The following is a 23,750-nucleotide window of genomic DNA, read 5'->3' as shown; positions in this document are numbered from 1 at the left end:
TTCAATAATTGCTCTAATGTATTATAATAAGCTTTAAGAATACAATATTCATCACATTTAATTTCATGGGTTTGGATATTTACGTTTCACTTTTTTTTTTCTTAATAATTTCAAATCAGAATCATATGAGCTCGCTAAAGAAAAAAATAATCACTTTGCTCAAATAAGATTTCTGACAACCAAAAGTACTGATTCAGAACTGATTCAGCTTTAACTATAAATGCATTTCTCTAGGATCAAACCACATTTACCAATGTGACAGCAGGAAAAAGAAAGGAGAGGTAAATCCCTTGAAAATCTATTCTTAAAAGCTGAAACCTGGCATATAACACTCTAATCCATATGGTAAGTTGACTGAAATGTAGCAGTGTTCACCCACCTCTCCTAGATGACAGCAGTTGAAGTGCACTGTATTAGTTAATAAAAGCTCAGCACATGGTACTGTAATGTGCCAATCAAATTCCAAGTTCGACTAAAAATTATTTCCTAGATACGGCAGAGTAAATTTTGGTGGCTTTTTCCTTAACACTAAGAACATATCAACATAAAGCGGCCTATGGAAAGCAACAGTTCTTCATCAAAGTTCCCATTTGGGGTTTTAACTTTAAATGGAATGTAAATATTTCTAATATTCATACTGAAAAAAAATCTTTGAAACATCATTTTATACAAAGTAGAGATCATCTTATAAATAAGGATTGAAACTATGATTATTCATTACATTTATGGAGCATTTCAACTGTGCGACTGACCATAATTCTCTGAAAGACTTATTAATTGAAGCACGATCAACAGATATTAGTACAGATTTTTTTGATTCAGTAATAAATATTTTCTATGAAAGAAAGATATAGAAATGGAATCTCTTTATACATGCAGTTCTGAATTAATCCTAGAAAGATAATTAATAATGGCAAATTAATCCTTGCACTAAACCTTGAAGAGTTCATGTAGTTTACAGAAAGGCAAATCCATTCCACCAAAATGTAGTCTTTCTCCATAAGTCATCACTACCAGAGAAAACTACAGAAACTACAATAAAGGTCTGAGGTATGGCAATTGGCCAGAAGGAAATGCAGTATTCAGAGAAACATCTTGTGCCCACAGAGACTCATCTACTTCAGAACTGAACCAAAGCAGCCATTCCCCTGAGCACTGGACTGCTTAGAGGCAGCCAGAAGCAGGCACAAAGAAGTATTTAGCTACTGTCTGCCACTGGATTTAGGCAGAGAAATCAAGCAGAAAGGTTGTTCCCTCTTCTTAGGAAGGAGACCTGCTCAGTTTAAGAGTTCTTAAGTTCATGGTATGAAAGAGTCATGATACTTTTTTCCAAAATTCTATACATTAGCAGTTACCAGGCTTGAGAGGAAAAAATGATCCAGAAGTACAACAGATCAGGTAAACTAGAATAGTAACAGGGAAGGAAGCCTTTTCCTAGCAATTCATACGTAATTAAATGAAATTATACATAGCTCATGAAAACTGTAGAAATCCTGAACTAATATCTACAGAGTCAGGATTTCATAACATGAAGGTAAACCAGCCACTTTTAATTCAGTGCAGGGTTTTTAACAGTTACAAAACAAAGGGAAAAAAGAAGTAGCAGTAATATGACTAAAAATAGAAGGACTGAATCACAGAATATCATCATTCTACCAACTAACACATCTTTAATTCAGAATATGGGAGATTTCCAGAACATAAATTCATTGACTGAAGGAAAACTTGACCTTGAATGCAGTTAGTCCCTGTCTTCACACACACATAGTGCATATACTACAAATAAGTCACTCTCATCTCGTGAAAGACGACCCTGCACATACTCCTGAGTCAGGATAGTTGCAGCTTCTCTCCTGTACTCCCATGAGATTGGTTTGAAAAATAAACATAAATTATGAACAAATTAATTTGTCACATGCAAATCAAAAACTGGAAAAGAAGGCTACTCACAAATGCTTATTAAACCAACTGAAATTATCACATCTCCATCCTTATCTTCTGTTTCTAATTAACAGAAAAATGGAACTACCTAAACAATAGCATATGGTAAAAACGAAAAACGAGAAACAATTCTTCAACCCCATGTTAATTAAATAGAGATGAAATGACTACATTCTTCTCTGCATGTTCAACCACTCTTTTTATTTTTTTAATAACATCTTTCCATGCAGTTTTTTTTTTTTCTTTTAAGCCCAGTCATTTCTGTTCTTTAAACAGAAACAGAGAGAGCAAAGAAAAAGTGGTATCTGGACACTGGAGGAGATGAAAATGTAGATCAAATAATCACTCAATAATTACTTAGATGCATTAAGCATCTTAAGTCTGACAGATTTTAACTTTGTATTTGCAGCTACAGAAACAGCACAACAAACAGAAAAAACAAACATCACATTAGTTGTTGCACTCTCCCAACTACTGAAAGGCTAAGTCAAAGTATAACTCAAACAGCAACTTCAGAAATCCAGTACAAATTTGGGTAGAATTTTAAAATATAAAATCTAAGTATAGCTAGCGCAGTTACAATTAAAAAGTGGCATTAAAAATAAATGTAATAAACTGATGAGTAGTCTTTAGTTTCACATTAGCAGATAGTCAAATGTGCATGGTATTAAATTATAGTCAACTAAACTACTAAAAATATATGTGGGCATTCTGAATAAATCCTTAAATCAACAAATTGAATACTCCAGAAAGACAACGGCGTGAAGCAAAAAAATTTCATTTTACCGCAATTTACAAACCAGAAACTATTTCTAATTATACATTACTGATCTTTACAGAATAGTAATCAAAGCCTATGGACCTTCAAACAAACAAAAGAACTTAGGGTTTTTTAACTACTGCTTAGCCCGTTTGCTCTCTATCAAATTCAGAAGAATTAGCTTATAAATAAAATAAGCACATGCCATGTCTAACAACATAAACCCAAAAAGAATCTTGAATATTGCAGAAAATAAGACTGGCAAACAAATTCTGAAAATGTATATTTTGATTTACTAAACTGTGTGTTTTACCAAAGTAAGCCGTTTTCTTGAACATACTATTTGCTTGGTTGCACTTTAAAACTCCTTGTTTTATTCAGGATACGTTTACTAAAAATTTTGGTTCTGCCTTTAAGGAAAAGTGCTAGCTCTCTCTGATAATCTCCTGTTACAATTTGTGATAATAAACAAATGAAGTGAATATTTTGAAAGCTAAAAAGTAAGCAGGGGGAAAGAACTAGCTGTTCCTATTCAATGCTCACCAACTGACAGTGGATATTTCAGAGATACACTGAAGCCACAGACATCTACAACAATTAGAACAGTACTATTCCACACAGATGTGGTAAGGATACCCTTTTTCCAGAGCTAAAAAAATAAAGCCAACTAATTTTTTCTAAAACTATCAATATTTTGCAGGCAGCACACCATCAGTTAATGAATAAATACTGATTTTTTTTCCCCCAGTAACTGCAGTGACAAACTTTAGTTATCCAGCTACTATTTTTACCTTTGCTTTTCTTTTCTAAGAAAACAGGAGCTCTAAACAGGCACTTCAGATTTAAGACTGATCTGACAGTTACAGAAATGATTAAGCACTGGAGCATTTATGAGACTAGTGTAAATCACTAATGCTGTTACTTGCTCTGATTTTTATGTCATTGTTTTCTTGACAAACAGAGCCAGGCTGAAGACATTCTACCATGACAGAATGCTTACAACACTTTTCTGGAATTTCCCTAAGGGAATATTCCATAGTTTTAGATCATGAGTTAGTTTTGTTCTCTCAGTATTTCTTACATAGCATGATCTTGTTTCAATTTTACACCATGAGCTGTTGCAATTAACTTGGCTTGCATAAATGGAACTGACCAATTCACTATTGACAAAAATCCACGAGAAATGCCACTCAGATCTCCAATAACAGCTGTCACTGGAAGGGCTAATTATGAAATGGACTGATTATGTAAGTGAGGTGGCACAAAGTTCACCTAAAAATGTTCTACAAAGTGGAACACAACTATTACATGTGAAAACTTGTTCTTCTTAATTTTTCTGTAAAGTGGATTATCATCATGTTTACATCTCATATTCCAGCCACAGAATTAAGTAGGGTATATACTGTGCTGTTCTGAGAGGAGAAATAGGTGGAAACTAACCACATTCCCTTTGATACAAGCAGAGTATAAGTAGAGTAATGACAGAGTCAAACTGGAGAAGAAACAAGAAAAAGGAATGGTAGGAACAAAAATAATATACTCCAAGAGCATAATGCCTGATATTCGTCTGCATTGCAGAGAAAGCAGTTCAGGTAATTAATATTTTAATATACAGAATTTCAGTTGTTCTCTATTATCTAAGAAACCAGTGGATTTTTCTGAAACATACTTCAAATGTAACAACTTGTTTGTTGGTCAGGCAAGTATCTGCAGATTTCAGACAGGACGTAAGCCTCACAGATTGTTTCTTGCCATAATGCACTGTCACTGTATGAATTATGCTCCTTATAATGCAAATCATTATGGTGAAAAATAATTTTGAACTTATATTAATAGCAACAAACTATAGAGATAAAATAATGTAGTACTTATTTTTACCCAAATGAACAAAATAGTTTTGAATTAGACAAGCAGTAAGTAATGATCTACTTTCAGAAAAAGTGTTTGGGTTTTTTTTTTCAAATTGTAGGGCTCACTCCTGTGATAATAAGCACCATACACAGTTAAACAGCTTGCACTTCCAATGAGCAAAGGAAAAATAGTGAGAAAAAAAAAATCTTCCTTACCTATGTATACAATTCTTAGATTCGAGATAAGCCATACCAGAGGCAGCATCTAATGAAAATTTCACCAACTGTTTGGTTTTTAGCTCATCCTTCTTTTTTCTTAAAAATGACAGGAAATCACCTCCTAGAAAAACAGAAAGATAGACAGTGAGATATGACTGATGGGATACTCACATTTCTCTCTTGGGGTTCCAACACCAAACAAACTGTAGTCATTAGCTGTTCTCCTCATTCCATCCATTTGAGGTTGGCCCAAGAAAAAGGAAGGAACCCACCTTTCAAAATGCATTTTCCCTTAAACATTAGATGCTTAAAAGCGAAAACTGCACAGAATACCCAAAGTCTTCACCAGTGTACAGTAAAAACAGACTCACATAAAAATTGTTGACAAAAACAATTGCTAATTTGTGATACATCTTATTCACTAATCATAGAATGACTGTTGCTTATAATAACTGTAAATAAAGAGATCCTATTAAAGAGGTCCTATTAGTTACATGAGAGTAATTAATTTTTAATTGATCATTTGCAGTGATGTTTCTCAAATTCTACACTGATGCAGAATTGTGCAATGTTAACTGAACGTTTGACATGGGCAATGGAAGGTGAAAAACTATTACTGTAACTTCACAGTCTTCTTCCTTGGAGGAACAAAAGTTGTTGTCCTCTTGTCTAAAGAACAAGAGAGGTCAGCACTGAGGATTTCCAAAAGAAAACTGTATTAGTAAATAAGCTGGAGAGATATTAAACAAACACTGCAAAGACATGTTTGGATTGACATAACCGTATTAAAGATTTTTCTAAAATAGATTTTATTGATCCAGAAAATAAAATATATTTCATTATTCCAGTGTGTAGCCAGTTATTGCTCCAGTATTTGTTTCTTTTCACTGAGGACTGAATTGACTCCAGTGATTATATCTTGCAATCATGCACTGTTACACAATTTTATGTACTGCCTTTCTTTGCAATGTGAAATAACAATATATATTAAAAGTTTCATATGGTTTTTTCTTTTTAGGAGGCCATTTCTATTTGTATTTCATATTGTAAGAAATAAAATAAGAGAATATTGAAGAAAAAACTCTGATGTTATGAAGAGTAATTGTAATGCCCTTCAAACATGGAGTTGGAGCTGCTCTTTACTCCCAGACTGGGTAACACACAGACAGGAAATCCTTGACCCTAAAGCCAATTTGAAATACCCTCTGTTTTGCAAAATATGGTTACACACATGACATTTCCAAAGTCTGACTAGAGTTAATCTTGGGATACTGACTTTTAAACTCTAATGAAATCGTGAAATTACAAATCACTACTGCAAACTGGACTGGGTAATAATCACCTTTTCTTTAATCTGAGAGGTTACTGAAATAGTCTGATAACTGTCAAAATGTAGGTATTGCCAGAGAGAAGTAAGATAAACACTCTAATTAAATACATGTCATTTCTAACATATGCAAGCAGAATTATTCTGGTTACAGCAGTCAATTAAAAATAATTTTTAAGCAATTCCCCCCTTCAACACATACAACAAGCTGATGAAAATTATTTTATTTATATACTGAGAATTCACTCTTCTGTACATAGGAATCATCTTCTAATTAGTAAGTATGACTATATGCCTTTACGAACGTGAAGTCTTCCAATCTTGAAAAACTGTGGTGTTACTTGCATGAGAGCAGTAAATCAAGAAAGCTTAAAAAAACCCATATAAGACCATCTTAAAAAAACCCTATTCTAAATCAATTAATGTTTCCTCATTGAAGACTGAGAGTTTCTAACAATTTACTGCAGGAAGAACTGAAAAGACAGATTAGATCAGTTTGACAGTCCAGGAAAAAAACCAAAACCAAACTAACAACAAACCCTTCTCAACTGCTATAACAACAACAGTGTTAAGTCTAAATTCATATTCCTCACAATTTGTACAAATTTTTTGTACAAATAAGTTATTTCTCTCCTCAACCAACAGTAAAGCAATCTGTTCTCAAGTAACAAGCCACTAAAGACAACAAGGTATCAAAAGAAAATCTAACCATATCCATTAAAAAATTTCAGAATAATATGTAAATTTGTTTCCAATATGCTCAGGCAATCAGATTAAGATCCTAATTTTCATCAATTCATTTCTGAGTAAGATTAAAAGCTTCTCAGATCCTTACATCAGAATATGTCAAACTCATAGAGCTCAAGCCTGTACCTTTCCAATGCAATCCAATACAATCAGGAAGTCATTTAGACTTGCTAATTTTCCTGTGTGGCAATGCACTGCATCAAATTCTAGAGTTTTACGCAAAACGTGCAGAGTATACTTTGAGCTGTATACAGTGTACTTGATGCCTATCACCAAAAACTAGTTTTAATAAAACTATTTTAATCTCTCTCAGAGTTTTCAGTAGCTGTTTTATTTTCTTGTATCTGTTCTTGCATAGAGATTAGAAAAATGTCTTTTAAATATTCTGTTCAATATTAATTCGAAAGTGCTGTTAGTTGCAAACAAAATAAAAGAGTCAAGTGATATTCATCTCATTCTGTATGAGATATATCATGTTAGGCTAAATCTGATTATCCTCAAGCATCTGTTCTTTACATAACAGAATTACTGTTAAGTAAATTCTGAATTTTACTGTGGTCAATGTTCCAGCTATTCGTCTTCATAGCAAAGTATACACATGAATACTTTCAAAGCTGAATTAAGAGGATTTCACTACAAACTCTTCAGTGTAGAACTGTGGCTACATAATATGTTTATGTGCTTCTTAAAATAAGTTTACATATAAAAAGCCCTAATTCACTATTTGCAGCACATAGCATCAGAGCACTTTTTCCAGTATAACAGCTGTTGATAACAATGAAATAAATAGACCAATTAGACTATGAAAGAAATGATACAAAACTAGTATGCAATGTTTTCTTTTGTATGTGGAATTTTCCATTGCATTCTGCACAGCTACCTGTTAATCCAGTTAATGACCCACAAGACTACCAGGAAATGAGGTGTGCTCCAACAACTCTACAAACTACAAAAAAAGAAAATTAGACCATTCTAAATATTATCACCAAGCAGAAACTGACTGCCTGTCTAATACAACAGAATTATTTTACTAAGGAGATGAAAAAATGTAGTTCATAAGCACGAACTCCGTAAGAGCAGCCTGTTATAAATGGATTTCTGAAAAGAGACCTTCATGTATTTTGCTGTGAATGGGGACTATTTCCCAATATGCACAGAAATTCTGAGTGTGTGAAAATAACACATATCATCAACTCCTAGCGATGGCTGCATTTTACAGCATAAATTTCATGTTGTACATAGCTACTTAAAACTAAAAATTTAAAATAGTAAACATGCATGTAAACAAACAAATTCTAGAAGACAGTTTTTTAAGAAAGTAAGCAGCTATTTGACAAATAATTGCAAGGGTTTAGAAATGCTGAAGCACTCATTTTCTTTAAAATACCGTGCCTTAACTTTTCAGTTAATGGATCATTTGTGAGCAATGCAATTCTTCCACTTTTTTTTTTTAATTCCTTTATTTTACATATGTAACAGCAGAAACTATAAATAGACCCAAGGTTTTTCAACTGCCTTCAGAGTACTGTTGTGAAATCATTTAAAACTTCATTTTTCCTGTTAAGCAAAGCAAAAAAAAGATGTTACAATAATGTAAACTGTGCCATTGTAATATTAACAATGGTAGTAATCAAGTCTGAGTTGAAATGCATGTATGTGAAAACAAAAGATGAAGTAAGAAAAAAAAAGAGTTAAAAGAATGGTGTGCATCAAGACACAAGGACATGAGCAGCAGCAACAAACAAGCACACACAGAGAAAATGCAGCTTGCACCAGAACTCTGTTGTGGATGACTTTTTAGCAGACAATCTGTGATGAGACCACAGTGGAGAGGACTCTAGCACAAAATAACTGCACTATAATAAAATGAAGATGAAAAGAAGGTTAGAACACATTATATGTGCTATTTCACTTCCTTTTTACAGGATGACAGGCTATAGACCTATAATCAAAATAAGGAAAATATTGACAATTGTCAGCAGTATTGCTTTAGATTTCAGGTGGATCAAAAAAAGCTGTAGAGTGAAGCCAATGTCCCAAGTGGCATAAATAATTGTCCAAAACTGAGTCTCTCATCATGTCTCAAAAAGAAGCCAGAAATCACAGTGAGACATCAATAACTTGCATGCCTTGTCTTCTGTGCTGCCAAAATAATGCTACCCAGACTACCTGAACTCTTCTGTGGCTCTAAGGATACAGGACTATGAGCGGGTACATGAAACCTACTTCAGAAACTAACTAAAAGGAAAATCATCTTTCCCCAGATGGTCTTCCAATTCTTCAACCATTAATTCCTATAACTGTACTATGCTTAAAAATCAATAATCAAAAGCCTTGAAAAGGATTCCAGATTAGAGAGTCACGATAGCTGATGTGAAAAAGAATGTATATAAAGAACAGAGGTTTTTCAATGTAAAGAAAAACAATGAGCATTTTTTTTAAATTCTAAGACACTAAATAGCTACAATTACTTAAATAATAATGTGAATACCAACAAATAAAAAGAAATAAGATGCATGTAGAGGTTTTTGCAGCTACCAAAACACTTCACTAATTTTTTGTTTGGTTGTTAGTTTCATCCACTTGCTGATTTTTTTGGTACAATATTGATAGAAAGTAATAATATCAATGCCTGAAACATTTGAAGATATAAAAATCAAACTCTAGACTGAAATGTTACAATAAAAGAAGACTGTAGAGCAGACCTTTGGTTTTGTTTCATCAGAGAAGCTCTGAGCTGAAAGGAACTTTTAATTACCACCACCTACACCCCAATAAAGGAATCTGACTGTTCCTCCTCTTAATATTCTTGCAGTTGGAATCCATGCAGTGAATAGGGAGGCAGAGACCCATGTGAATATACGGGACTAAGAACAAGGGAAAGGAGGAATAAATGGGGTCTGCATGTATTCATATGTGCGTGTACTGCAAGAGGGCCAGTGAGAAGAGGGTGAGGTTGGACACATGGAGAGAAGGAATCCATATCAGGATGTTTGGCTCCTGATGCGCCCAACAAGAGAGAAGATGGTAGAGGGAGGCAGAAGCACAGCAACTTGCAAAGACACATAGAAAAATGGAAGCTGGATGCTTAGCTGAGTTCAAGAGGATAAAGTAAGAGAGAGAAAAAAACTAGAGAAGCAGACAGGAGTCTGTGCGAAGAGAAACTGTAGAGTAGACAGAAGGTGGCTTTACCAACAGGCAATAATGAGAAAATAACTTATTTGACCAGAAGAAAAAAGAAGAAATGAATGGAAAACAAAGCCAGACAGTTGCGATCACTGCACGTTATCTCTAAGCAGAATTTGACCAGAATTTGACTGAATTTTTTTTTTCTATATTGATTTTTGACAGCATGCAGTAAAGATTCAGGATCTGACTACAAGATAGGACAGTGATCTGAAATCTGTTGAGAAAAGACAGCTACTAAGGATGCATGATATAGCTATGCAAAACTTCAGTAAAGTTTTAAGGGCGAGAAAGAAGCAATCAGGAAAAAACCCCACATTATCTCTATAGAGATCTCACTGCCTCCAGAAACAGAGGAAATAAAAAAAAAACCCACATCAAAGTAGAAAATGCAGCAGTTGAATCACACAATGTGAAACCAGAAGTTCAGATTTTTTTCAGCATCAATCAGCATTCCAAGCCTGTGTATGAAATCAGCAACACTTCCGAGTCAGGAGGGCTAATCTTAGGTTCAGGTAAGCCAATGTACATGTATTTCAGCTGCTCCTGGCATCTGCTCTTCTTTACTCAAGATGATAATTCATTTAGCAAAAAAAGCTCAGATAATATGCATATAGTAAATCATATCAATAAATAAATTCCACATATCTCAGTCTCAACTGAGACTTCATTTCTAAGTGGGCTTGCTGGCTTCAGTGCATACCACAGAAGAAATACAAAAAGTCAGCTGTGACTTGGTGCTATATCCTAAAGTATTACTACATACAGAAAAGAGCAATTCTATAAAAATCAGTTAAGATTTAGTAAGTTGTACCAGCTCTACCTCAGCGCCAGCTACAATGGATCTGTAGGTATTTCTACAATTTATGCCATGTAGCCCTCTTTTCCAGCGAAGGCCAAAAGGAGAGCCTGATAGGTCAGGCAGAACACTGGGCTTCATCTGCAAATGCTTCTGACCTAGCATGCCCTGTGGAAGTAAAAACCATACAGAAAGTAGCAGTGCAGTCACTTTTCAGAAGACACAGAGTGAGTAACCCAGGCCAGATCAAAGTCAGTTGCAGGTAGGACAGCATGAACAGGCTACAGAAGTAACCCCAGAGCTTGGTTAAGAACCATACGTCGTTCCTACGGTTGGGAAAGACCTTTGACTGAAAACCACCACACCCACTAAGCCACATCGCAAAGTGACAGGTTTACTCATTTTATGAACACTTCAGGGATGGTGACTCCACAAAAATGGTTACAGGCACTACAGAAATGGCTATGCTCTTTCTGAATGTGCCTGTGAGCCAGTGCAGTTGACATCAAGCAGTGCTGCACCTGAGTTAATAAAACCTGTCACCTCTGATTTGTTTCTGCATCAACAGCACAGGCAATTTGCATCCCAAATGATTCAGAACAAATCTGAACAGGTTACCTTATATGGAAGCAAAGTAGGAAGTTATGACCTTGCTGAACTCCACCTTGGAAGCCAGATACATATGTCTACATATAAGCTGAACATAGTTGAAATCTAATTCCAGCAACCCTCATGTAGTATTAGACTACTGGATATTTCCACAGCTGTTTATATGTACAAGCACAGTTTTACCTGTCTCCAGCTGCCAGAGTTCAAAACATCCATGCATGTCAGCATGAGTCTAAATAAAAGGAACACATACTAACCGTCCAGTTAAATACCGAGCTGCCTTTTTTGCAACCATCAAGTACGAATTCTGTGGTGGCATCAGGAATGCACATTAGTACTCCAGGAAAACGTCTACAATGCATTTAGTATTAGAATGAAAAATTTCCATAACTGCCCACTGAGGGCAGGGAATCACACCCAGAGCATATCACTGACAGAACAGACTAAATACAGTCTACAGGCCCAGAATGGATTGGGAGACAAGAAACAACTCCTGGAAAACTGATTCGAACTGTATGAGTGAGGTAAGGATCCGGTACAGAAATAAGATCTAGTTTTCATAATATAAGAATACATAACAGATTCACAACATATTATATTAGCATAATATATATGCTAGAGGAAGCTAAATTAAAACTCAACAGACAATACGGATTCTTGAATTGCTTAATTTTTAAATGCCTTACATAACAAAACAAAAATGCATTCAAAATATTTCTAGGGTTATAATTTTAACTATTAATGGTTAATAAATGTTTGTATATATAGAAACCGGAAACAGAAAATAGGCTATCAACTTATGATTAAACACGCCAACAGCTAAAAGGAGCAAGTCACAAAATGTGTGACTTCAAGCTTCCTTCTACTACCTTGAATCAAGCAATGGTATATATAAAGATGTTTGCACTGACTCTCAATTAAATAAATCCTTCCAAAGAGAGTTGGTGCAGACATAACGATGGTGCTTATCTTGACTGCCCCTGTAGACTCTTTGCTGGAGGGACAGAGGCACCAAGGAAGATTCTACAAGATAAACTGTTGAAACAGTTGCATTAAGTAGTAACTGCACCAGTGTCCTAGTTAGAACAGCTGTGACCAATTCATCACTGGATGGGTGTATTCTATAGCCTTCCATGCCATTTCCTAGAAACTGTTATCAATAGAGCATTTACACCCTCTGCCCAGAGCAGCCTGACTCCTCAGGCTATAAACTGGGTGTTAAGAGGCCTGCGAGATAGGAAGATGTTCCTGTCCTCACACCCTTTTATGGAATTCCTCGCTCTGAGGGAAGGACTGAGCATTCCTGCCTGAAATGGAGAATATATAAACTTGGAGTTTCGGAACCTTTTTACCACTCGTGGGATCCAGAGGAAGACTGCAGCTCATCGCTCTCAACCAGACTGAAACCACCACCCTCAACTGGACTGCAATCACCACTCTTGACCAGACTGCAACAGCTCTCCCACCAGCAGGTTTTTTTCCCCTCTCCCTTTACTTTGGACTCAAGGAACACCATTTTGTTCATGCCCCAGGGTGCTGAGTTATACATTTGGGTTTTGTGGGTTAAGACCAATTGTTTGTCTGTATAATCGTACTTACTGTATTATTTTATTAAATTGTTATTCTGACTTATAATCTCTCTTTTGAGTTGAGTTCATTTCCCCTGCTGGTTAACTTTTAAACCAGCACACAGAGTATTCCACATCTATCTTCAAAATGCCCTATTCTAGAGCACACATTTCAGGAACATGCCAAGCTCCTACCTCTAAATTAAATTATCCTCTCAGGACAAGTTAAAATTCAAGTATATTTAAATGAATATAAAGAAGGAGAAGAAAGAATTTTGTGGCTTAGGATTGTTTTTTGCATTTTACAGATTACATTTGATTTTGACTTCCCCCCAAAGGAAGATAAAAAAACCATTCAAAATTTTAAAGGGATTCCTGTAGTTTCTTTTTGATTACATGGGAGACTCCAGGATAAATTATGAGCAAGTGAAAATGCATTTAAGTGACTATGAGTGCCTCAGTGAATTAAAACCCAGTTTGTGATCCATGATCACTAAGAGAGAAGTTGGGACCAGGAAGATAATAGTGAGAAAAGGTAAAGGAGAAGGGTTTTTTCTTTTTCTGTCTTTTTCCATGAAAAGATGCTGAGTTCACTTTAAAAAGAACAGGAAGCACGCTATGTCAAGCCCTTCAGCATTTTCCTGGTAACCTTCACCCCCCCCCCCCAAAAAAAAATTCAGCATCCATTTGTCTCAGGTTGTCAGTCTGGACTCTGGCAGTATTCCAGGCAGTCTTTCTGATCACCAACTAAATTTGCTAAAAATGAGCTGTTATGAAATCTCCTTATGCCCTGCATGGCCTTAAGAGACAATGGCAAATAGTTCTTTTGCTGTTCTGAATACCAAAGCAGCTCCTCATCATTATTTCTCTTTCTTCAGTTTTAAGGTCAACAATGCAAGATAAAGTACAGAAACCCCACTGGGAAAACAGACACAGAACAAAGAAAAATTAATGAATTAACACAGAAAATATGAGTAAAATGCTCAGTTTTTCAGACTGAGTTGGCATTACAGAAAAGTTACATGGTTTCTCACACAGTACTATAAACCATACCTTACACAAAGTTCTGCTGTTCCTCATTTTGGAAGCCATCCCTTACAAAGGCTTATCTACATTAGTAAATTCCAGTGGCAGCAATTCACTGAACAACCTTAAGACTGGAATCCCACATTACTTTTCAGTCAGATTAGTCAAGTCCGTAAGACAATACAAACTCGTGGTGCCATACTAAAACCAAGCATTTTGCAAATCTCGGGATTTCTCTTCCCAAAATTCATTAGCAATTCTCATTTTAACTTCTGCTGTCTTTCTTAGGATAAACTGCATACTTAAAGTGTATTACAAAAGATTATTGAAAAGTTACTGTACTAAGTTATGAAATAATGCACTATCCATACTTTTATATCCAAAGATATCAGAAAAAAAACTCCATCTGATATCACCTTTGCAACAAACCTTATGAAACCATCTTGGGTGACATTCCATTATTAAGTAGTAAAAAGAAAGCAAGAGTATTACAAAGAAAATAACTTACAGCAACCTATATGATTATTAGAGTTCTTCATAATACTAAAAAGTTACAACAGACTAATTTTTCTAAGCAGAAGTTTCGAAAGTTATAAAAATCTTGGGTGAGATACAAAAATTTGAGAATCTGTATTGGGTTTGCATGGTAAGGTTTTCGTGCTGGGGGCACTACATGGGTGGCTTCTATGCGAAGCTGCCAGACATCTGACAGAGCAGATGCCAGGTAGCTCCAGGGTGGACCCACCGCTGGCCAAGGCCAAGCCCATCAGTAACAGTAGTAACTCCTCTGTGAGAACGTACTTAAGAAGGAAAAAAGTTATTGTGCAGAAGCAATTGCAGCCTGAGGTGGTTTGACCCAAAAGCCAGTTTTCAAACCCCCCACAAATTCACCCAAGGCACAAACTTGAGCATGGAGGAATTACATCAACGTTTAATGTAAACAGAATAAAAACTATATAGTAATATATATACAACAATCTTAACTAATCTTCCTGTGATAAAACAATGTATTTACACAGACTACCCCTCCCTCCCCTCATAAAGTCCAGGAGAAGAAGTAGTCCTTTCACTTTCAGGGCCACAGCTCTAATTCATAGTAGTTGGAAAATTCTTCTCTTCTTCTCTCCTCTGTAGGGTGTGGGGATCTGCCCCCACTTCTGGCCACTCGGTTATGCTATCAAGGGCTCGCCCACGGGCTTCAAGGGAAACAGCTCATTATCACCATGGTCTTCACCACGAAGTACAGAGAGTTAAAGCTCAAAGTCTTTATCTCCTGCTCCATGAAGATTTCCTTCCACAGGAGTTTCCGGAGGTCCTCTAAGTCTGAGGCCACCCCGCCTTTCCTGGGTCAAAGGGTTCTGGGGGTTTTGGTTCAAGTCCCTACCCCAAGAACGCTCCAGTAGACCTCTCTCCGTCTGCTCTGTCTCAGCTGGACGCTGGTACCGTCTGGACCAATCCAGGTCCGCTCTGCATTTTGCGTGCTGCCGTCACTTCAGCATCATGGCTGTGTGCCCTAGCCCGTCCCGGGCTACTCCATGGCTGCGTGCTGCCGCTGCTTCTCCAGGGTCATGGCTATGGCCTGACCCACTGCAGACCACCCCTTGGCCTGCGCTGGCTTGGCTCCAGTGCTGTGCCTGCCCGCCGGGGGCCTGGTTCCAGCCACTGGCTGGCCACTCAAGCCCCATGTTGCTGCCTCTTGCTGGCAGCGGGGGGTGAAACCCCCCCAGCCCTTGGCCACAGCACCCAGTCCAGTTTTAACACCACACTGGGCTCCCTGCAGCCCGGCCCCCACGAGGAGGCCCACCAGCCCCTCTGCTATCTCTCTCACCTCATGGCTTCCCTAATTCCAACTGCTTCTTTTCTGGTGTGTATGTGAATATGTCATTTCCACAGGGGCATACCAAGCTATAATTGGCTCAGCACCAAAAACACCACCCCTGCAGCTACCCATCTTCCAGCTCCAGAAGGGAAGGTTTTCTCAAATCATGACACGGTCAGAGAAGAGATGAGTGAGAATATGTGAGACGAACAGCCCTGCAGATACGAAGGTCAGAGGAGAAGGAAGAGGTGCTCCAAAAGCCAGAGTAGAGATTCCCCTGCAGCCTGTGGAGCAGCCCACGGTGAGGCAGCTGGATGTCTAAAGGAGGTTGTGGCCCTGTGGGAAGCCTGCACTGGAGTAGGCTCCTGACAGGACCTTTGGCCCCATGGGGGACCCACACTGAGACAATCAGTCCCTGAAGGACTGCACCTTGTGGAGCAGTCTGTCAAGAATTGCAGTCTACAGGAAAGACTCACATCAAAGTTCATAGAGAAAGTAAGTAACATACAAGAAGAGGAAAACTCTAATATGTTAAAGTTCTCTCTTAACAAAATGCTTTAATACAAAGATAATTTCAGAATTGTTTTCTCCGTTCTTATTCCACTAAAAATTTAATGGGGGAAAAAATTATGGCATTATAAAATTCAGGTTATTTTTTGTTACATGGTAGGTGAGAGGCTCTTATAAGGATCTGGGCAGTTAATATTTAGTTAATTTTAGTTAATATTTCAATGTCATTAGGGTAAAAAGAATAAAATTTATTATTTACAAGAGTGCTTTAAAGGTTATTGCAAATTTATTCATTACACAATCACAAATCAACATTTTAAAACCATCTCCTTGGCTAAATTGCTTTTTCACAGCAGGTAGCTATCATAGCTTAAGCCTGCAAATCAGATTTGTATAGGTATCAATTTAAAAATATATAACACTTTTATAAGAAAAATAGTAAGGGTTTGTTGACTCGATTTCAATTACTATCTTGGCCATTTTGGAAAGGAAAGGGGAGGAAAGGGAAGACAATTTGTTTAGGATTTTAAAAAAATTATTTTTCAGTAATTCTCATTGCAAATTCCTGGATCGCTGTTTTAACCTCACATTTCTTGTATATATGTAACTTTCCCCATGCACATGAAGAAAATTGATCCTACATGCATTTTAGCTTCTGTTCATAAATGACAATTAATATTTTAGTTTATTTTTTTAATCAATTAGAAGAATAGCTTTTAGAAAGCAATAATAAATCTAAATTGTATAATAATTAAACTGGGCACTGCACAAAACAGAAGTACATACCTTCCAAATAATGCTTTTTGGAATACTGATTGAGGGTTACTTATTAGTAGGTAGTCATCACAACTTACTGAGATTATTACTTGTGGTATGTGTGTCACAAAGAATAAAAAACAGTTGACAGAAAATGCTTTTCTGTATTCAAAAAACTATTTATTACACACTTTACTTGGGCAACAGTACCAACTGCTTAACCCAGAAACAGGAGAACTCAGCCCTTTAAAAAATATTCCAATAGCTTTTTCCCATATCAAAATGCATGTTTCCCAATACACATTCTTTAAAATGTAAGAAAGAGTCCTATCTTGTGATGCTCATGGGACATATTTTATTAGACAACTGTAAAATACATCTTTGTTTAAATAGTTGTTATGAACTTTGAGTCCTCAGAACAAATTGTCTTTTACCAGTTTACTGGACTCTCTTAACTTGATATAAGACTTCTGCAGCTTCTCTTATTCCTGTGTTTTCAATCTAGTGGAAAAAGCATCCTAAGTTCATGTCATCATCAATGGGACCATCATAAAAATATGGTTACAAATACAAAAAATGCCCAAGTTCTGTCTTTTCAGGGCTTCTCCTTTCTCAATTTGAAGGACTGGCTTTTTTTATTAGATGTTGACTGAGAAATGAGGAGGTCTAGAGTTATCCAACCCTAGAAAAAGACGCCACATTCTGCTTACAGGACGTTCCTTCCCACTTGTAGAGGAACCTGCAGAAAGACGTGTAGGACAAGACCAAGGAGAGAAGAGACCTGGTCCCCAACAACCTAGCCAATGCCAGGGAGATGGGATGTATTTTTCTACATGTCATCCCTTGAAAGAGAATTTATAAAATACATATAATATATTAGATATTTTTCTCATTTCTTGACAGGTCGTGGACTGTGAAAAGGATAACCAAGTCTGTCTTTCTGTACTGGAGTAATCTATGGTGGATTGACACTGGGTGGACACAGATAGTGGATCAGCATGATTAACAGCAAGTGAATAGTAAGTAAATGATGGTTCTTTTTCACTAACATATATAATTTTTCAGCTATGCTTTCACTTTGACTATGATTCCACAGTATGCTCTGCTACATTATTTATTATTTCAGTTAAACCTTGCTACATCACCCATCTTGACATTTCTTTATCAATGTGATTCTTATTCTAGGACACACATCACTTATGTTAACACCCATCTCCCCTCCCCGCACAAGAAAAGGGGTCTACCTCCAAAGGATAATTGTCTTTGTCATTGTCTTTGTCAACTTTCTTTATTTCTGTGTTATTTGTTGGCAACATCTGGACTATTTTTGCGCACCTCAATGGACAGATAAATGCTTAAAATGCATCTCCAACCTTTCTCTCTTGTTTTCATTGAATGACTTTATCCACCTATGTAGTTTTTAATCCCATTTACACTTGCAACAAAGAAAAACGATTTCTCTGCAGAGACAGTTTATGACAGAATCACTAACAAAGTAGCACCTCTCTACACAAAGTGTAAGTTTCAAAAATATTTTTAATATCTGAATAAATTAAGACTCTGAAATGAAATCAGAATCTGGAATGTAAAGCAGAATTAGCTGCTATGGAACCACATCACTGCAGTCTCAAAAGACACAGTAAGTATACAGCCTACATTTATTTGGGATATAAAAACAGCAGAAAAATTGAAAACATTAAACAGAACTCAGAAAAAAACCAGGAGAAATCCCTAGTTTTATGGAGATGCTTCTAATTTTTTCCTCAGAGAAAAAACTGTTAGACATTTATTAATTACCTGCCTTCTGAGCCATACACTCACAGAATACAATTCTAAGCTAAAACATGACATTTTTAGTTATTAAACAGAATGTAGAGTTAAACTGCCTAAACACCTTCAAGCACAAACAAATTTAAACATAGACAATGAAGATACTGAGAAAGGTAAGTGTTGAGTGCAAGGCAAGTTTACCACTATTCTGTTCTTTAAGGGGCAGATTTAAATACCAAGTCAGGGCACTATAAACTATCATTTTTTTGTAATCTCATCCAAACCTGTCATTAGAAAACAGAAAAACAGTAACATCAGAATCGCTGCTTCTCTGAACTGATCTAAGTAATTTGTCTTTCCTCTGTCAATTTCTTTAGGGTTGGCATCCCTACGGATTCCTGCTGATTTGGTCCCTCTCACAGTGTGCTCCCAAGAGCCCATGGGAAAGTGTGATGGCTTGGATGTTGTACAGTCTTTATGGGGGCATACAGGCAGAGAAGACAGAGGATTAACAGACCTTCAAAACAAGGCAAAAATCTTCTTTGCAAGAATTTTCTCACAAATTCAGAGTCAGACAACTCAAGAATGTTTGAACAGACTTGGACTGCAAAATAGGCATAAGAATCAGAGAGTAGTTCTCACTAATTCCTCCTCAATTGCATTGTTTCAACTCCTTGTTCTGAAAAACCTGAACCAGAATGATAAAGGTATTAAAAGATCAGGATTTACTTTTACCTTCAGAGATATTTGGAGAAGCTGATTACCAAAGTACTCCTCAAAACTGAGGACACTGCTTTTAGTCTTCATTTTAATAAAGTTATTCACTCATACAAATATAATAATCTAATATAATCTAATTGAATAAAGGCAGAAAACTCCACGAGGTCAAATATTTCATCAGTGCTCTTGTACTAAGGCCAGCATTCAAGAATTATTAACAATTTAAGCATTATGAATAAAATGGTTCTTAAAGCCTTCTTACTGTATAGTTTTGAAGACAAACCCAGTGATATATAAAGCAAATACAGTGTTGCATATTAAGCAGTACTAGCGGCTAGCAAACAAACACATTTTCCAGCTGCTGAGAAAATCAACAAAGAGGTATAATTGCCTGAAATCTGTCATCATCCCAACAATCTAAAATTCTCTCCAGCCATTGACAAATAAAATGAACTCCAGATGCCAAAAATAAATCAAGAGGAACTCATAAACTAAACAGTACATTCTGGTAAAGAAAAAAAAACAAATCTGATACACTCAGGCAGATATGAAGTTCCTTTAAACACATCTTGACTTTCACTACCTAATTATACTGTTAAAGGAAATAGCATTTAATATCTTGTCACAGGAAAAATGAAGCTTCTGTTGTCTTGAAAGGCTACAGTAAAACAATAGATTTGTGGAGCTCACTCCTCTCCAATCTAATAGAACCCAGTGTTTCCAAAGATTTTGCAACACAGGCGACTTTCGAGGTCAGTCACAAGAATGCAGAAAAAGACAAATAGAAAAAAATACATTTTGCATTATAGAAACAATACTTATGAAAATATGCTGCAAAAAAAGGAGAAAAAAATTACCTGGAACAAGCTCCATAACGATATAAATAGGTTGTCGTTGTGTGCAAACTCCTATAAGTTTTACAATATTAGGATGATCATATTGTTTGAGTATTCTGCAAAACATAGAGTAAGTTAATTATATTAATAAACTTTATCGTACAAACTAATTAAATATTACAGGAAAATATTTTAAACCCTTAATGTTATTTTAATGGAATATGTCATTATTGTTATCATAAAGGAAAAAAATCAATGTAATAGATTAATCATCACTGTTTGAAATGGAGGGCATGCTGATTCACTAATACATCAAAACTGAGCACTATATTATTCTTATTGTAATTTTACATTTGTCTACATAATGTTTATCTATATAACTGAAAAACAACCTGACAGGTATGGAGTTTCTCAAGAATCCTTGTAATTAAACAGCATTTCTGTGGTGGAGCAGGTGTAGAGCTACATCAAAAAGATATGCACAGCATGTCTCTATACTTCCCTGCTGCACTTTTCAAAAGCACACTCATTCCAATTTTACTTTGGGAGATTAATTAATACAGTAAGTTTTAGAAGACTATAAAGTCTGCAATTTTAATTTTGAGAACTAAATGAAAACATGTACATCTTCTTAGACAATGCTTTAATAAGAACATTTGCAGCCTAAAACAGCATGCTATGATTTATAAGTGAAATGAAGAGCAAGAAAGAATTCTACAGAGATCTTGTAACATAAATGTTCCTTCTGATATTTGCTGACTCAAAGCATCTACTCTTTTTCCCTTTCTTACTAGGATCAAGAGTAAAATACTAACATACCTGGTACATACATATTTAGTGAAAAATAACACTTTTTTTTTCCTTTCAGACCATTTTTCCCAGTAGCATCAAGCTGCTTAACAAATGAAACGTCTCTGCAGTTGCCAAGTTACAAGCTTTTTAAAATGATTCAACAGATAGGGTGGCTGATCTTAATTTTATAAATGTAGTTAGTGTCTTTTACTTTCCCATATTGATCATACTAGCCTGTGAGTAAAAATTAAAACATTTGAAGCTTCATAGCAAGAGGAAGAAAGTTAATTTAAAAATGATGAAATTATCTCAAGACACCCCTCTACCCTGATGATGATTAACAGCATCTTCCAGTCTTATCCCAATCCTCATGGCACATTCTAAATGAAAGCACTTACAACAGCAAAATTCTGCTTTATAGGCACAGCTTGCTTTGCCAAAGACACAGGTTCAGCACATGCAGATGCTACAGCATTTAAACAATAAAAATGCCTATGTTTAGTTACCAGGGTGACAGTTGTGGAATGTACTGAGGGAGAGAAAGGAAGAAAAAAGTTTGACTACTGCTTTGAATTTTCTTGACGGTCACATTTTGTAAGTCCATTTAGTAATAAAATCCACTGAAAAAAAAACCCATCACAAGTACATATTTCAAGTAAATTTAGAGAATTTACCTGGCTTCTGACAGAAATTTTATTTTCAGTTCCTGAGGAAGATCTTCTTTGCAAGTTTTCACAGCAACAGGAGTTTTATCCTTTAATGTTCCTTTATACACTTCACCAAAATTACCCTGAAATCAAGAGGGGAAAAAATCATTCTAAGTAAACAAAATCTTCAAAAATCTCTAGAAAAAAATAATGCAGACATATAATGTAATTAGTACAGAACTTTGAAACGTGTTTATGGAGTCAAATCAGGTTTTCTTCCAGTATCTGCCCCTAACAACAGCAGTTCACATGATATAGTACATCTGTTATACGGACACAGTGTATGAGTTGTAGTTTGACTTTGCTCGAAAGAAGGGAAAAAACCCCATTAATCAAGTAATTACAATTTTTTTCATAAAATATCTTAGTAACTTTTAAACTCTACTGACAGTGATAGTTGTACTTTTTTTTCGTATTCTTACTCTTGCACACCTTCGTTTTCTCACTATTGTATTTTGTGAATAGTTTTTAACTTGCAGTCTGTACAAGACCGAAAATTATCCAGAACACTAGGACAAAACACATGAAAGTAACATTAACATTCTCACATATATAAGAAAAAAACCCCACAAAATAAGAAGAATGAAAACACTGAATGTTAATCTTGACCATAAATTAAGCCCACTACAAAATGTATTGTCTTGTCTTCCTCCAAAAAGTTTGGTGATCCAGAATTTCTTTAAAACCTAAGGTCAGCACTGCTCTATAAAGGCATGTATGTAAGGCTTACATACTCCTTACATACTATTTGGACAAGACTTTAGAAAGCAGTTCCTCTAATAATCAGGCTATTTAGGTAGTCAACAACATACCCCCAGGGCAAGTAGTTTATTTTTTTTTAGCTCTCACAGAAGAAAACTGAAATAATAAAGACCATGAACTCCATCAGACGTATTTTTTACTTAAATAAAAATAAAAGGAAAATTAGTTACAACACACATTGAAGGAAGAAGGAAATTGTGGGGTATAAAACAAAACAGTAGTACGGATGAAAAAAACCAAGTGAAAAAAACAAAAAGAAAACTAAAGATCTCATACTTCTAGTTAAGTTTTACATTTCCCAAAGAATAAGTACAACCTATGTCTGATTAATTTCCGCATGAATTACACTTCGGTGTCCTGGTATCTGGCGCTGCATGTCACTTTAAAAAAAAAAAAAAAAAGCAAAACTGCTAGAAGCTAGAATTGTTTTCCTTTCTTTCCTGAGTTATGAAGATTTCATACATCATGCAGCTGAATACAGCATTGTCAAAGATGACAGAAAAGGGAAAAACAAACTCTGATGGAAAACAGTAATGTGGTTCTAGTAACAAAGGAAGAAACGTAGGGCTAAACACATTTCCCAGTATTACTTTCTATACCCTAGAACAAGGAGGATGTAGCTGGCAAGCAAGGTATAGGATATATGACAGCCCTTCTAAAACAGCATTGCCAAAGGCCAGTACACTACCTCACATCTGAAATGGCATGAGGTCCCCAAAGGTAAGAAGCTGAGTCGCTCCCAACACACTTTTCCTCTCTCCTTCTGGTCAGATGTATTAAACAGTGAAATCTGAATCCACCCAAAGCACTACGTAAGCCTTGAAAATACTTATTTCTTTATTTAAAATATCGAATTCTTATTTTATATATAGATATGATTTTCATGTTCCTGTTATGCAACTTTCATTTTGTGAGGTATTGTAGAAAAATTACTGAGTAAATAAACTGGCCATTCACTCATGAGGTAAAGGAAAATCTTTGTCTTTTCTGAAGTTCGTACCTCTTACACACTAAACTTTCATGATTTCTTCCTCATCTTTTCCAGA

General features: G+C 35.8%; 1 protein-coding gene across 3 annotated transcripts in view; it reads right to left on the bottom strand.

The window, feature by feature from the left end:
• The window catches only part of FER (FER tyrosine kinase), a 156,833-nt gene that overhangs the window by 35,651 nt on the left and 97,432 nt on the right, over positions 1–23,750 (bottom strand). The window contains exons 15-17 of one of the 3 annotated variants that reach the window (XM_051782603.1): positions 21,910–22,025; positions 20,465–20,559; positions 4,768–4,891 (exon numbers count right to left, since the gene is read on the bottom strand). In XM_051782603.1, coding sequence (XP_051638563.1) covers positions 4,768–4,891; positions 20,465–20,559; positions 21,910–22,025 — 335 coding nt within the window. Of the gene's footprint in view, positions 1–4,767; positions 4,892–17,444; positions 18,578–18,612; positions 19,567–20,464; positions 20,560–21,909; positions 22,026–23,750 lie in introns of those variants that run through there. The other 2 variants (XM_051782604.1, XM_051782605.1) reach the window with 2 other exon arrangements.

Source organism: Manacus candei, unplaced genomic scaffold (assembly GCF_025592945.1).
Source record: "Manacus candei isolate 608988 ecotype Guabito, Panama unplaced genomic scaffold, ASM2559294v1 h1tg000016l, whole genome shotgun sequence".
In the NCBI taxonomy this organism is placed as follows: Eukaryota; Metazoa; Chordata; class Aves; order Passeriformes; family Pipridae; genus Manacus; species Manacus candei.
This window is presented reverse-complemented; position numbering and strand designations above follow the sequence as displayed.